General features: G+C 41.7%; 2 protein-coding genes across 2 annotated transcripts; one reads left to right on the top strand and one right to left on the bottom strand.

Annotated features, from left to right (window-relative positions):
* The first annotated feature begins 732 nt into the window (after positions 1-732).
* On the top strand, positions 733-4,533 carry LOC110613047 (probable LRR receptor-like serine/threonine-protein kinase At3g47570). The gene is made up of 2 exons (XM_021753965.2): positions 733-3,597; positions 4,019-4,533. Exons 1-2 carry the CDS (start codon positions 960-962, stop codon positions 4,405-4,407), a joined length of 3,027 nt encoding a protein of 1,008 aa, XP_021609657.1. The 5' UTR covers positions 733-959; the 3' UTR covers positions 4,408-4,533.
* Positions 4,534-6,450: 1,917 nt separating this feature from the next.
* LOC110613617 (LRR receptor-like serine/threonine-protein kinase EFR) lies at positions 6,451-16,063 on the bottom strand. The gene is made up of 2 exons (XM_043955560.1): positions 15,058-16,063; positions 6,451-6,656 (listed from the first exon to the last, which is right to left on the bottom strand). The coding sequence occupies exons 1-2, from the start codon at positions 15,905-15,907 to the stop codon at positions 6,451-6,453; spliced, it is 1,056 nt and encodes a 351-aa protein (XP_043811495.1). The 5' UTR covers positions 15,908-16,063.
* Between the last annotated feature and the right edge of the window lie 1,122 nt (positions 16,064-17,185).

Below are 17,185 nucleotides of genomic sequence, written 5' to 3' on the forward strand. Positions count from 1 at the left end.
TATTGATAAAATTTATTGAACTATTAAATAAAAAAATTTAAATATTTATAATAATTTATTTTTCTATTTAAAACTTTAAATTTTAAATAATAAAATTAAATTTGTGTTATGAGTTAATTCTTTTCTACAATTTAATTTTATCTCTAATACTTTGTCCTTTTGATGGCATGTGATTGAATATTGATAATTTGAAATTTAAAAAAAAAAAGAGAGTAAAATTTTTATATATATGAGCGAGTTCAGTTCCGGTTTACTTTTTTTTTTTATATATCTTTTTTTTTGTAGTTCAGTGACGTGTTACATACGTATTGACGTTCTTTTTTCTATTGTGAGTAGCTATTTAATCTTCGTAGCGCCTTTATAGATCTTTATACATCTAGGACCAGATTTATATAGATCTGGTCCTAGATGTATAAAGATCTATATCCCTATTGATTATCAAATTGAGTAGCTTAAATTTTGATATAGATCTGGTCCTGGATGTATAAAGATTTGTATCCCTATTGATTATCAAATTGAGTAGCTTGAATTTTGATTTTTCAGATTTAACTGTGTTAGATTAGGTTTGTTAATATAAAGTCCCGACCGCGTCTTAAAAAATAGATCGGTGTGGTGGTTGGTGATGAAATTCTGGCATGATTTTATTAAATATATTTTTATAGAAAAAAAAATAAAATGTCTATATATTTGCGTGAATATATACACTCGATGCGGATAAGGATTTTCCTTTCTGCCAATGATATTTGGGCTTACGAGTTACGACCTTTTCAAATCTTGCACAAGATAGCAGTAGTCACTAGTCAGCTAGAGCCGCTACTGTAGAACGAACAAGTCCGCTACATTGATTAGTCTCGCGTCAAATTATTGAAGTGCTCACCATGATTGTTATAAATACAAATCACCCAACAATCTCGGAACCCATATGTTGATTTCCGACAAACATCGATCACCTGTCGAAAATGAATCTCCTCTTATGTTTCACTCTCCTAATTTTCTGTTTCAGATTCATATGTCCCTTGTTGGAGACTGCTGCTCTAAGCATTGAGACTGACAAGCAGGCCTTGATCTCGTTCAAGTTTCAACTAAGCGTAGAATCTCCCAATTCTCTATCTTCATGGGACCAGAGCTCATCGTCCCCATGCAACTGGACAGGAGTTTCATGCAACAGATTTGGCCAAAGAGTGATTGGTCTGAAACTCTCCAGATTTGGTCTTTCTGGCTCGTTAAGTCCCAATATTGGCAATCTCTCTTTTCTTCAGTCCCTGGAGCTTCAAAACAATCAACTTACAGGAACAATTCCTGAAGAAATTTGTAGTCTTTCTGGCCTTAGAGTCTTAAACCTGAGTTCCAACAGCTTGCAGGGTTCTATACCGTTGAATGTAAGCAAGTTGACGGAGCTTAGAATCCTCGACATGTCAATGAATCAGATTACAGGAAGAATTCCAGTAGAGCTCACGTCGATTACCACCATGCAAGCTTTGAACTTGGGCCGAAATCTTCTTTCGGGTACAATTCCCCCATCTATTGGTAATCTTTCTTCACTAGAGACTTTGATCTTAGGAACTAATTCTCTTAGTGGGATGATTCCTAGTGATTTAAGCAATCTTAGAAACTTGAAGGTTCTTGATCTCACCATAAACAATCTCACTGGTACAGTTCCTTCAACCATTTACAACATGTCTTCTCTAGTTGATTTAGCCTTAGCTTCCAACCAGCTGTGGGGTAAAATTCCTAGTGATATTGGTGAGACACTTCCAAATCTTTTGGTTTTCAATTTGTGTTTCAATAAGTTCACCGGAACAATCCCTGGATCTCTGCACAATCTCACAAATATTAAAGTTATTCGTATAGCACACACTCTTTTAGAAGGAACAATACCTCCAGGTTTAGGAAATCTTCCATTCCTGGAGATGTACAACATTGGTTTCAATAGAATTGCTAGCTCTGGATATAATGGTCTTGGATTCATCACTTCCTTAACAAACAGCACCCGTCTTAGATTCCTTGCCTTTGACGGTAACCTTTTGCAGGGTGTGATTCCTGAATCCATTGGTAATCTTTCTAGGGACCTCTTGAAATTATACATGGGAGGCAATCATATATATGGTAGTATACCAGCATCAATTGGTAATCTCAGTAGCTTGACCTTGTTAAATTTGAGCTACAATTCTATCACCGGTGAAATCCCAACTGAAATTGGTCAATTAGAGAACATGCAAGAGTTAGTTCTTGCTGGAAATCGGATTGCTGGAAGGATTCCAGATTCCCTTGGTAATCTCCAGAAGTTAAACCAAATTGATTTGTCAGGAAATGAATTGGTGGGAAGAATACCTACTACTTTTGGAAATTTCCATAGTCTTCTTTCCATGGATTTATCCAAAAACAAGCTCAATGGAACCATCCCTAAAGAAATTCTCAGGCTTCAGAGCTTAAGTATGAACTTGAACCTGTCTAACAACTTCCTGAGTGGGAATTTGTCAGAGGGAATTGAGCTTCTAGACAGTGTTGTTATCATTGACCTCTCCAGCAATCTTTTGTCAGGTAATATTCCAGGATCACTCAAAAACTGTAAGAGCTTGGAGGAATTTTACATCAACAGAAATACATTCTCAGGCCCTATTCCAAGCTCTCTAGCAGAGATGAAAGGCCTGGAAATTCTTGACCTTTCTTATAACAATCTTTCTGGTTCTATTCCTCTTGATCTTGGAAAACTACAGGCCCTTCAATCCTTGAATCTTGCCTTTAATGACCTGGAAGGAGTCGTTCCCTGTGATGGGGTTTTTACAAATCTCTCTAGAGTCCAATTAGAAGGCAACCTGAAGCTCTCCAAGCAGACGCCATGTCATAATTCTCAAGCTCGAGGAAGAAAACAAATCAAAGTTTATATCATCATCTTGATCGTGGTGACGCTAGCTTTGTGCTTTTCTGCTGGTTCATTCTTCTATATAAGGAGAAACAAAGAAAAGATTGCTCAATCACCCAGCTCGATAAAGGAGCAGCATCAATTGGTTTCATACCATGAGCTCCGCCAAGCAACTGGGAACTTCAACGACCAAAATTTGATTGGAAGTGGAAGCTTTGGTTCAGTCTACAAAGGGTGTCTTGGAGATGGCTCTGATGTAGCAATCAAGGTACTCGACGTCAAGCAAGTTGGATTCAAGAAGAGCTTCGTTGCAGAATGTGAGGCTTTAAGAAATGTCAGACATCGAAATCTTGTTAAGCTGATCACATCTTGCTCGGGCGTGGACTTTAAAAATGAAGAATTTCTGGCTCTGGTGTACGAGTTCCTTGGTAATGGGAATCTGGAAGACTGGATTAAAGACAAGAGGAAGAAAGAAGATGGCGATGGACTAAATCTCGTAGAGAGATTAAACGTGGGTATTGATGTAGCCAGTGCAATTGATTACCTGCACCACGACTGTGAAGTTCCGGTGGTGCACTGTGATCTGAAGCCTAGCAACATTCTTTTAGATGAAGACTTGACTGCAAAGGTAGGAGATTTTGGCTTGGCGAGGTTGCTGATGGAGGAATTGGGTGATCAAACTTCAATTAGCTCCACTCATGTCCTGAAAGGTTCCATAGGCTACATACCTCCAGGTTAGTACCTTAATCTTATTCATTTTTTTGTTGAGACAAACATGTAAACTAAGTTCACAGGTAATATAGAGATAAAGCCCTAACTGAATTTGAATCTACCCCTAAATCAGATTAAAAATTATTTTTAACTATCCGAATCCGTTGAAAACCCCGATACTACAACCCATTTTATATATTTTAATTAATAATTTATATAAATAGATTTGAATTATGGATACCAAATATATAACATTCAAACCTGATTTAAATCTATCTGAAACCCGGTTAAACTACTCAAACTCGTCTTATTAGAGTTTGATAAGATCGAAAATATCTGACTCATTACGTTCCTACCCAAATTCAAACCACACAAATAACGAATTCTTATAAGTTTCTATGAAATCATTGTATTGTTTTTCTAAGATCTATCAAACACATGCAGAGTATGGTCTGGGAGTGAAACCATCAACGGCTGGAGATGCATACAGCTTTGGAGTGCTATTGCTAGAGCTGTTTACAGGGAAGAGTCCTATAGATGAGAGTTTGATGGGTGAACAAAATCTAGTTGGGTGGGTGCAATCAGCTTTTCCTGGCAGGATTTTGCAAGTTCTGGATCCTGAGTTGCTGCTGCTCATGGATAATCTTTCCCATGATGGTCGCACGATAAATTCAGAAGTTCAACGAGAATGTGCGATCACAGTTCTTGGGATTGGATTATCTTGCACTGCGAGCTCTCCTGACAGCCGAATCAGCATGAGAAATGCTCTTCGCAAGCTCAAAGCTGCAAGAGACAATCTTCTTAATCATGTTCCTATGCTGAAAGGATTCTAATCATGAAGAAAAATAGGATTCTAAGAATGGGTAATGGTAGTCCGAGCAATAAACTCTCTTCCATGAGCAGTTCTTCATGTATATAATGTGCATGTTAGTAATAAATTTTAGTAGTTTAAAGAAAAAGTAATAAAATTTTGTTCAATATGAATAATGTGTATATTAAAAATATGATTATGAATATCATTGATTTAAAAGAAATGTATTTTTTTTCCTGTTAGAAAAAATTAAACTATTTTTATGAAAAATAACTTTTTCTACTAAAAATGGAAGTTATTTCCAGATATAGTGGAATATTTTCTACAGAAAAATAATTATATTGGACTACATGGAAGAAATTTATTTTCATAAACATATAATACTAATGGCTTTCTCATATAAATAATTAAAAAAAAAAATACAAATTGCTCATGAGATATGATCAACACTCAAGTCTTTGTTTCCATGTAAGAACAACTCAGTGACAAGAACAACTTCAAGATTCTGAGGTTTTCAATAACCCCAGGAATTGTAATAAGAAATCATGTTGTATCCATTAGTAACAGTAGCTCATATATTGGTTTTCTTGCATAGCTAATAATCACAATCAACAAAAATAAACTTTTCATCAAGCAATTCTCCAAGGAGCTTGATTATTATTATTATTCTTTTGAGATAGGGTATATGCCCCTTATGTTAGAAATCTCAAACTCTAATGTGTGCTTGAAGAACAATAAATAAATAGAGATAGAAAGTAAAAACAACAAAAATAAATTTGTGCTAGAAAGTCAGTATTTTTATTAAACTGAATACTGCTTATATACAGAAAAAATTCGGCTAATATAACGAAGCATATTTACATGTTTAACAAATTTCTAAAAATCAACCACTAATAACATGAATTCATAATCAGCTAAAAAAACTGAAACAGAACAAAAAATTCCAGCAAAAATATTTGACCATGTCCTATTTCAGCAACTTAAGTAATTCTTCAACACTCCTCCTATGGGTGGAACTAATTGAAGTTTGATTACCACCCACTTTCTCTATCAGCAATCTCACCAAGCCAAAGTCTCCCACGTTGGTCTTCATTCAGAAGAACGTTGTTAGGCTTCAGATCACAGTGCACAACAGGAACTTCACAGTCATGGTGCAAGTAATCCATTGCACCGGCTATATCAATAGCCACATTTAATCTTTCCACAAGATTCAAGCCTTCTTCATTTCCTTTCTTTCTCTTGCCCTTAACCCAGTCTTCCAGGCTCCCATTACCAAGGAACTCATAAACTAGAGCCAGAAATTTTTTGTTTCTCAAGTCCACACTTGAGCAAGATGTAATCAGCTTAACAAGATTCCGATGCCTCACATTTCTTAGAACCTCACACTCTGCAAGAAAGCTCTTCCAAGATCCGGTCTTTTCAATTTCAAGGACCTTGATGGCTACAACACTACCATCACTAAGACACCCTTTGTACACTGATCCAAAGCTCCCATTTCCAATCACATTTTCCTCTTTAAAATTCCCAGTTGCTTCGCAGAGTTTGTGGTAAGAAACCATATGATGTCGCTCCTCCATCAAGTTAGAAGTGTCATTGTTTCATCTTCTTTTCATATACAACAAAGAACCAGTAGAGATGAAGACTACCAATGTTGCCATGATAGCAACAATAACAAATATGTAAACTTTGACAGGCTTTCTTCTATTATAATCTTGAGCATTCTCACATTCAAAATTCAAGTAAAGCTTTGGGTTGCCTTCTAATTGAACTCTAGAGAGATTTGCAAAAACACCCTCACAGGGAACAGCTCCTAAGTTATTAAAGGCAAGGTTCAGCGATTGAAGAGCATGTAGTTTTTAGAGGTCAAGAGGAATGAAACCAAAAAGATGGTTATATGAGAGATCTAAAGTTTCCAAGCCCTTTACTGCTCCAAGAGTCTCTGGAATAGGGCCTGAGAATATATTTCTGGCAATGTATAATTCCTCCAAGCTCTTGCAGTTTTTTATCAAGCTGGGAATGTGGCCAGATAAGCGGTTGTTAGAGAGATCAATAGTAAAAATATTTTCTAGTGACCCAATTTCTTGGGGCAAATGTTGGAGGGATTGAAGATGGTGGTCAAGCTTGGGAGATTGAGAACTTCTTTAGGCATGGTTCCATTAAGCTTATTGTTGGATAAGTCTAGTGAAAGAACACTATGCAGATTCCCAAAGGCACGGGGTATTCCACCTTCCAATTCATTTCCTGATAAATCAATTTTGTTCAACTTTTGAAGTGTAACAGCCCGGAAACCGAACTGCCACCGGCACTAGGATCCAGATCGACTTAAGGTCGCCGGGACCCGTAGTAAGCCTGCTATCCTGTCTGTATACCTGTGAAATCCCATACATGATCATACATTTGCTGTAAAAACATAAAACTTTTCTTCATTCCAAGGCTTAACCTGTGCATGCACTCTCTCTGTGCTCTACTAATCCCTACTAGAGCTCCTCATGGCTCTAGGCGGATCAAACTCAGAATGTTAAGCCTGGTTTTGCTCATAAACATAAAACAATAAATGTAAACATAAACTGATCATGTGAGAAGAACAAGGGATTACAACTCTTATAGTCAAGCACCATTCTATACACTATACATAAACCTTATCTCTTTACATTTACATGTCCACACTAGCTATTACAAGACTCTGTACTCTTCCTGTACCCTGCTGAGTTCTCTCTGATCTCTGAACCTGTACAACTGAAGTTAGGGGAGAGGGATGAGCTACGATAGCCCAGTGAGTAGAATAGGCAAATACAGGTGATAAAACATGCTCTCATGGAATGCAACACATAATCACACAACCTCGGTCGGACGGATCAAAACTCCCTCTATCTCATCTGGGGTACCTAAGTACCATGTGCCTGGTCCCCGTAGGGCTGTTCCAGGTCTTTGTGTGTGTGCTTGGTCCCCGTAGGGCTGTTCCAGGTCTTTCCTCTGAGGGCTAATGAATCCTCACGAAGTCCGTGCCGTCTCACATAAGCAATGTACAAGGAGCCATGCCAAGTACAAGGATAAATGCAATGCGTCATCTTTGTGTACACTAATGCACTCACCCTAGAGCATATTCATGATGCATGAAGCATGATAAAATATTCAGTTGTCAGATTAAAACATTAAGTTAAGTTCCACCCACCTGGTTATCTCTGCACTGACTCTGCAGGTTCTGACACTGGACTCACTGCTGACCTCCCTGATTCCTCTGGTCCGTACCTACACAGGTGGACTCAAATGAGGGACTAAACTCACTCAAGAACATCTCTACGAAACTCCCCAAAACCCCTCTAAACACTCCTCAAACCATCAAATAAACCATGCAAAAGAAAGCTGGACAGGGCACTTTCGGCGGCAGGTTCGGCGGCCGAAACCCCACTCCAGAGACGAAACTCATGCATGTTCGGCGGCACCTTCGGCGGCCGAAGGTCTCGTCCAGAGACGAAACTCACACACTTTCGGCGGCCGAACTCCCTCTTTCGGCGGCCGAAAGTCCCTTTCTAAACCGAAAGCCTAGCTTTCGGGGGCAACCTTTGGCAGCCGAACTGCCTCCACAAGGGGTTCGGCGGCCGAACCTGGTTTTGCCCGAAGGGCAGAACCCTGCTCTGTTTCATGCAAACTTTGCCCAAAAACCTACAAACATGCATCTCAACTACTCCCAACTAGCATATACACATATATATGCACAAAGGGGTCTAAAACTACCCTAAAACCCCAAACAAACATAGCACATAACACTTAAACAGGCTGGAACACCACAAATCACCAAAAACCTCACCTAAACCTAAACATGCAAACTACCCATACAAACTTCATAAAACCTTTCAAATCATCAAAGAAGCTCAGGATCTTCACTTACCTCTTACACAACTTGAGGATGAAGGATCCTAACGTGGAGATATGAAGAAAAGCTCTTCCAAAGCTCCAAGCTTCAAAACTTGCTTCTTTTGCTCAAAACCTTCATAAGTCACCAAAACTCTTAAAACTCTTGAAAGATTGGATGAAAATCATGGAAAACATGAAAGTCAACGTAGGAGAGGCTGAAACTCACCTCTGGCTGCAAGTGGAGGAGAAATAACCTCCTTCCACCGACCCTTGGCCCTTTTATAGGTGGCTGGCCAGACCACCTTCGGCAGCCGAACGTGAAGCCGCAACCATGCAATGTTCGGCGGCCGAAAGTGACCTTCGGCGGCCGAACCTTTGCATTTCTCCTTTGTTGCTTTTCTGTCAAAACTCAAGTCTTTGGAACATGAAAACAAGTGAAAATACCTTGAAAAACATATGCATTACCCTTCTCGAGGGTTCCGACACCCGAGATTCCACCGGACGACAGGAATGCCGATGCCGGACTCGAGCCGGGTATTACATTCTCCCCCCCTTAAGAACATTCGTCCCCGAATGTCCCTAACACAATATAACCACATAGAAAAGGGGAAAACTAACCTTAAAACAGATATGGGTATTGCTGGAGCATGGACTCCCGAGTCTCCCAAGTGCACTCTTCGAGGTTGTGGTTGTTCCACAGCACTTTCACCATTGGTAGCTCCTTGTTTCTCAGCTTTCTGATCTGGGTGTCAAGGATCCGCACTGGCTGCTCTATATAGGTGAGATCACTTAAGATTTCCACCTCAGGTTCACTCAGAACCTTCTCTGGATCTGACACAAACTTTCTCAACATAGAAACATGGAATACCGGGTGAATTCGTTCCATAGAAGCCGGTAAATCTAGCTTATACGATACAGGCCCGATCTTCTGCAAGATCTCAAAGGGACCAATGTACCGTGGGGCCAGTTTACCTTTCTTTTCAAACCGAACCACTCCCTTCATCGGAGACACCTTAAGCAATACCATATCCCCCTCCTGGAACTCTCTCTGCTTCCTACGGATGTCTGCATAACTTTTCTGTCTGCTTACAGCTGTTCTGATCCGCTCTCTGATGATAGGCACTACCTTGCTGGTTATCTGAACTAACTCTGGCCCTGCAAGAGTTTTCTCTCCTACCTCTTCCCAGCAAACAGGTGTTCGGCACTTCCTCCCATACAAAGCTTCATAAGGGGCCATCCCTATGCTAGCATGATGGCTGTTGTTGTAGGCAAACTCCACCAGAGGTAGATGCTGCCTCCAAGAACCGCCAAAGTCTAACACACACATTCTCAGCATATCTTCAATGGTCTGGATGGTTCTCTCAGACTGACCGTCTGTCTGTGGATGGAAAGCAGTGCTGAAATCCAACCTTGTGCCCATTTCATTTTGCAGACTCCGCCAAAACCTGGAGGTGAACTGAGGTCCTCGATCTGATACTATCGACACTGGAACTCCATGCAACCTTACTACCTCGTCTACATACACCTGTGCCAACTTGTCCACAGAGTAGTTACTCCTAACTGGAATGAAGTGAGCCGATTTAGTGAGTCTATCCACAATCACCCAGATGGAGTCTAGTCTGTTAGACGTCGCTGGTAAGCCCACTACAAAATCCATCGCTATGTTCTCCCATTTCCATTCTGGGATCGGCAGTGGGTTAAGCATTCCAGCCGGCTTCTAGTGCTCTAGCTTCACCCTTTGACATGTCTCGCAGGCTGACACGAACTGTGCCACTTCTCTCTTCATTGCTGGCCACCAATACACCCTTCTCAGATCTTGATACATCTTGGTGGCTCCCGGGTGAATGCTATACCTCGCATTATGAGCTTCCCTCATAATGTCTGCCTTCAACCCGCTATCATCTGGTACACATAACCTCTTACCGTGCCGAAGAATCCCCTCACCGTCAAATCTGAACTCTGTACTGTTGTCCGACTGAACAGTCCTGGCAATCTTCACTAACTCGGGGTCTTCGTGCTGTTTCAGAGCCACTTGCTCTAGAAACACTGGTGTCACTCTCATCTGTGCGAACAAAACACCTGTACCAGATAACTGCAACTGTAACCCGTCTTCCACGAGCTTGTAGAAATCCTTCACCACCGGTCTTCTCTCTACTGCAATGTGGGATAAACTGCCAAGTGACTTTCGGCTTAAGGCATCAGCTACAACATTCGCCTTGCCCGGATGATACTGGATCTTGCAATCGTAATCACTGAGCAATTCTACCCACCGTCTCTGCCTCAAGTTTAACTCTCTCTGACTTAAGATGTACTGCAGGCTCTTATGATCCGTATAAATCTTACATTTTACCCCATAGAGGTAATGCCTCCACATCTTAAGTGCAAAGATAACAGCTGCCATCTCCAAATCGTGTGTCGGGTAATTCAGCTCGTGCTTCTTCAGCTGTCTAGAAGCATAAGCTATCACTTTGTCATTCTGCATCAACACACAACCTAATCCCACTTGGGATGCATCACAGAACACTGTGAAATCTTCATCACTAATCGGCAGAGCTAACACCGGTGCTGAAGTTAACCGTCTCTTCAACTCTGCAAAACTCTCCTCACATTCCTCTGACCACACAAACTTCTGATTCTTTCTGGTCAGTCTGGTCATAGGAGCAGCTATCTTCGAAAAGTCCTGAACGAACCTCCGATAGTAGCCTGCCAAACCCAGAAAACTCTTGATCTCGGTCACTGTAGTGGGTGTAGGCCAGTTGGCTACTGCCTCTACCTTTTTGGGATCTACTGCTATACCGTCCTCTGATACAACATGTCCCAAAAAAAAAATGCTCCTTAACCAGAACTCACACTTGGAGAACTTGGCATACAAGCCATGCTCTCTCAAGGTTTGCAGCACTATCCGCAGATGCTGGGCATGGTCCTCTGCATTCCTGGAGTACACCAAGATATCATCAATAAAGACGATCACAAAACGATCCAAGTACTCCCTGAAAACCCTGTTCATGAGATCCATGAATGCTGCAGGGGCGTTAGTCAACCCGAACGGCATCACAAGGAACTCATAATGCCCATATCTGGTTCTGAAAGCAGTCTTGGATACATCTCCTTCCCTGATCTTCAACTGGTGGTATCCGGATCTCAGATCTATTTTAGAAAAACAACCTGCTCCTGCCAGCTGGTCGAATAGATCATCGATCCTGGGTAAAGGATACTTATTTTTGATAGTGACTTTGTTCAACTGTCTGTAGTCGACACAAAGTCTAAGAGGTCCATCCTTCTTTCTGACAAATAATACTGGAGCACCCCAAGGTGAGGTACTCGGGCGGATGAAACCCTTAGCTACCAAATCCTGTAACTGCTCTTTCAACTCTCGCAACTCTGCTGGTGCCATCCTGTAGGGAGGAATAGAGATCGGTCTGGCATTGGGCATCAACTCAATCTCGAACTCTATTTCCCTATCCGGTGGCAGTCCTGGAAGCTCTTCAGGAAACAACTCTGGGAAGTCTCTAACAACTGGTACTGAGGATGGTTCCCTAACCTGACTGTCTAGCTTTCTCACATAAGCTAGGAACCCCTGACACCCCTTCCTTAACATTCTACGAGCCTGGAGGGCTGATATCAAACCCCTAGGTGTCCCTCTCCTGTCTCCTCTGAAGACACACTCTGACCCATCCTGGTCTCTGACACTGACTACCTTGTCTCTACAGTTCAGGGTAGCATCATACGTAGATAACCAGTCCATCCCTAGAATGACATCAAAATCTGTCAACTCTAGAACCACCAGGTCAGCTGGAAGGTATCTACTCTCTATGCACACTGGACTGAACCGACAGACTGACTCTGCCAAAGATGGATCACATTTGGGTCCACTGACCCATAGAGGACACTCTAACTCAGACACCATCAGACCCAACCTCTCTGCAGCTCTAGAAGAAATGAAAGAGTGAGAAGCACCGGGGTCCATTAAAGCATACACCTCTAAACACCCAATGATGAGATTACCTGACACCACCGTGTTCGACGTGTCTGCCTCCTGCTGAGTCAGGGTGAAAATCCGTGCTGGGGCTGACGGACCTGCACCTCGGGAACCCATCCCTGATGAAGAGGCTGCCCCTCTTCCTCTGCCTCTGCCACTGCTTGGTGGTATGGCTGAAGCTACGGGCTGTACTACACTGCCCGCACTCATCTGCTGGGATGGTGCAACCAAAGTCGCCTGAGGACATTCCCGTGCATAATGTCCCTCCTGCCCACATCTATAGCAGGCTGTGGATCCCAACTGACAAGCTCCTCTATGCTGTTTGCCACACCTCTTGCACACTGGAAAATCTGCGCCAGAACTGGAGCCACTACTCATTCCCAGACCCGACTTAAGCCTGTTCCAGAACTTGCCTCTCTTTCCTCTGAATTTCTCCCATCTCTTCTTACTTGCACTTACTGTACCCTGTGAGGAGGAACCTGGTTTAACACCAGAAGACTGTGCCTTGACTACACCTTGACTTATGGCACTGGCCTCCATCTTTCGAGCAGCATCCACAATAGAGTGGAAACTTTCCTTCTCCGCATGAAGAATCAAAGAGAAATACCTGGGATGAAGCCTTGTGGCATATCTCTTTGCCTTCTTCTGATCTGTATCATATGCCTGACCGACATATGGCAACAATTCCAGGAACTTATCTGTATATTCATCAACACTCATCTCCTCCGTCTGTCTCAACTGCTCAAACTCCACAACTTTTCGTTCCCTGGAACTGTCAGGAAAAGCCCAGCCAGCAAATTCGTTGGCGAACTCTTCCCATGTCATACTCTCAAGTCTCGGGTCCACATAGTTCTTGAACCATTCTCTAGCTTTCTTACACTTTAACGTGAACCCTGCCATCTCAATGGCTCTACCATCATCTGCTCCTAACTCACTTGTTATCATTCTCACTGCACTGAGATACTCAAAGGGATCATCTCCTGTATTGAATTTCGGAGCATCCAACTTTAAGTACTCGGTCATCTTCACCTTACTTCCCCCTGAAGAACTGGGTTGCTGTGCTTCCACAACAGGGGCTACTGGTTCAGGAGGTGGTGGTGGAGGAACTGGTTCCCTCACTTCAGGCTGTACTGGACGTGGAGGAGCAGGTGGGGGTGGATACATGTGATATGGTGGATAAAAGGAAGGATAGGGCATATAGGGCATGTAGGGTGGATATGGGGCAAAGCTGGAGTAATCCGACGTGCCTCCCATCGGATACTCTGGGCCCTGTGGAAAGGGTGGATAGCCAAACCCCGAGGCCTGAACGCCTCCCTGGGACTCCCCCATACCTTCTTCTGACCTTCCTACACCCATGCTTGCATCTCTACTCTGATCCTCTTCCAGCACACCTCTTTCTTCTACTGACCTTCCCCCTCTGCTTACTCCTCTCCTGCTCTCGTCAGAAGACCTTCTAGGGTCTCGTGACGTTCCTTCCCTGCTTGACCTGTGAGATCTTGCCCTTGGCAAGGCAGGTGGACGAGCAGCTGTACCCTCACTTACAGGTGGGACTCCAGTCAATCTCGCGGATCGACGAGTTCCTCGCATCTTCACGTTCTGGAAAACAACAAATCACATAACACATCAGCAACACATCAAAAACATGCACATACATAACTCAGGGCATTGCACATCAGCAGAACATCCTATCCTCGTGGACATGTTTTTCCTATGGTGCTTGACCTGCTACACCTCTCTATGAGCCCAACTCTCTTTCTATAGGTCCGACCATGTGAACCTAGGGCTCTGATACCAATCTGTAACAGCCCGGAAACCGAACTGCCACCGGCACTAGGATCCAGATCGACTTAAGGTCGCCGGGACCCGTAGTAAGCCTGCTATCCTGTCTGTATACCTGTGAAATCCCATACATGATCATACATTTGCTGTAAAAACATAAAACTTTTCTTCATTCCAAGGCTTAACCTGTGCATGCACTCTCTCTGTGCTCTACTAATCCCTACTAGAGCTCCTCATGGCTCTAGGCGGATCAAACTCAGAATGTTAAGCCTGGTTTTGCTCATAAACATAAAACAATAAATGTAAACATAAACTGATCATGTGAGAAGAACAAGGGATTACAACTCTTATAGTCAAGCACCATTCTATACACTATACATAAACCTTATCTCTTTACATTTACATGTCCACACTAGCTATTACAAGACTCTGTACTCTTCCTGTACCCTGCTGAGTTCTCTCTGATCTCTGAACCTGTACAACTGAAGTTAGGGGAGAGGGATGAGCTACGATAGAATCATCAAAGAAGCTCAGGATCTTCACTTACCTCTTACACAACTTGAGGATGAAGGATCCTAACGTGGAGATATGAAGAAAAGCTCTTCCAAAGCTCCAAGCTTCAAAACTTGCTTCTTTTGCTCAAAACCTTCATAAGTCACTAAAACTCTTAAAACTCTTGAAAGATTGGATGAAAATCATGGAAAACATGAAAGTCAACGTAGGAGAGGCTGAAACTCACCTCTGGCTGCAAGTGGAGGAGAAATAACCTCCTTCCACCGACCCTTCGCCCTTTTATAGGTGGCTGGCCAGACCACCTTCGGCAGCCGAACGTGAAGCCGCAACCATGCAATGTTCGGCGGCCGAAAGTGACCTTCGGCGGCCGAACCTTTGCATTTCTCCTTTGTTGCTTTTCTGTCAAAACTCAAGTCTTTGGAACATGAAAACAAGTGAAAATACCTTGAAAAACATATGCATTACCCTTCTCGAGGGTTCCGACACCCGAGATTCCACCGGACGACAGGAATGCCGATGCCGGACTCGAGCCGGGTATTACATGAAGATTGCCTAAGAAATCTGGAATCCTACCAAATATCCTATTTCCAGCCAAATGCAACACTTGCAGATTCTCCAATTTGCCAATTTCATGTGGGATTTCACCAGTAATGGCATTATTGCTTAAATTTAGCAAGGTCAAGGTACTAAGATAGCCAATTGAAGCTGGTATGGTTCCATAAATGTGGTTGCCTCCCATGTGCAATCTTTCAAGAACTTTGGAAAGGTTGCCAATGGATTCAGGAATTATACCCTGCAGAAGGTTGCCACCAAAGGCAAGGAATTTAAGGCGGGTAGTGTTTGTTAAAGAAGTGATGAATCCAAGACCATTGTCACCTGAACTAACAATCCTGTTGAAACCAATGTTGTACATTTCCAGGAATAGAAGATTTCCAAGACCTGCTGACACTGTCCCTTCTAAAAGGTTACATGCCATTCTGATGATTCGAATATGTGTGAGATTGTGCAAAGACCCTGGAATAGTTCTAGTGAACTTATTAAAGCTGATACTGAAGCCTAGAAGTTTAGGAAGCCTATACCCAACATCAGCAGGAATTTTCCCCTGCAGTTGGTTTGCCGATAAAGCCAAATAAACTAGGGAAGACATGTTGTAAATTGTGGAAGGGACATTACCTGTGATATTATTTATGGTGAGATCAAGAAGCTTCAAGTTCTGAAGATGACTCAAGTCACTAGGAATTGGGCCACTAAGTGCATTGGTGCCTAGAATAAAATCCTTCAGAGATGAAATGTTTCCTATTGATGATGGAATTCCACCCAAAAAAAGATTTCGCCCCAAGTTCAAAACTTGGAGCTGGGTGAGAAAGCTCATTTCTTCAGGAACTTTTCCTGTCATCTCATTGATTGACAAGTCAAGTACTCTGAGCTCAGCCAATCCGCTTATGTTCGAGGGAATCAAACCTTGCAAGCGGTTGAAACTAATATTCAGAATTCTCAGGTGAAAAAGACTGCAAATTTGATCAGGAAGTGTTCCTGTAAGCTTATTGTTTTGAAGTTAGAGAGAGCGAAGCAAAGAGAGATTACCAACCTAAGGGCTAATTGACCCAACAAGTCCCAAGATGGAAAGATTGAGGCCAACAACTCTGTGGCTGTTGCAGGAAACTCCTGTCCAGTTGCAAGGAGAACTGTTCAGGTCCCATGAAGATAATGGGTTCAGAGTTTGAAGACTTATTTAAGACTTGAATAAGATCAAAGCCTCTTTATCAGTTTCAATGTCTAAAGTGGTTGAATCTGCAAAGGGAAATATGCATTTGAAGAACACAAGTAACAGATAGAAATTACTTAGGTGGAAACAGAAACTCATGTCTTTAGCTTTTTCACTCTCTCTAATTTTGAACTGCATGTTAGTGAATAAGGCTAACTGGTTTGATTCAACAACTTGAGAGTTGCAAAGAAATTTCCTTAAACACCTTTGTCCCCTTGATTTATTAAAACAACTAATATCACATTGAATGACAGATAACATTATTCTAATCCAAAAACCTATAGAAAGTCCACATTTGCTTAATTAAAAATTAAGCAAGTGGGAAAACCAGACCTAAGAAAATCTCAACTCACAAGTTTTCACAGTAGGAAACAAAATTACCTGTGAATTGACAAAATGATATTTATATTAAATCAGTTGCAATCACTACAACAGAAGCATTAATGTATAACATGTCATTTACAGTTAATGTTATTTTCTGATATTATTTTGATAATATTTAGACGTTTATGGTCAAAATTGTTTGAATTCTTAATGATCATTTAAGGCATGCATCAGTAGAAGGTCTCTTTCATGACTGGGTAAGACTTCCAGTTAGTTTATTAACATTTCTCTTGAGCCCTTCAAGGTTTCCTTGCATTTGATATGTCAAAATTAAAGTCTTGTACGGGGAAGGATTAAATATTAAATTGATGATAATAAATATATACATTTTATCATTAATAATAATTAATATGTAACTATTAATAAAATTTCTTGGTTATATTACCACTAATTAATGGGTTCCTCTCCTTCACTAAACAAGGGTAAGACATTGTGTTACAAATAAGTTAATCATATCATAAAATGGAGATACCTCGTCAGAATCACGTTCTTCATTAGAAGAATCTTCCTCACTTCTTCACCAGG

Source organism: Manihot esculenta, chromosome 4 (genome assembly GCF_001659605.2).
Source record: "Manihot esculenta cultivar AM560-2 chromosome 4, M.esculenta_v8, whole genome shotgun sequence".
Classification (NCBI taxonomy): domain Eukaryota; kingdom Viridiplantae; phylum Streptophyta; class Magnoliopsida; order Malpighiales; family Euphorbiaceae; genus Manihot; species Manihot esculenta.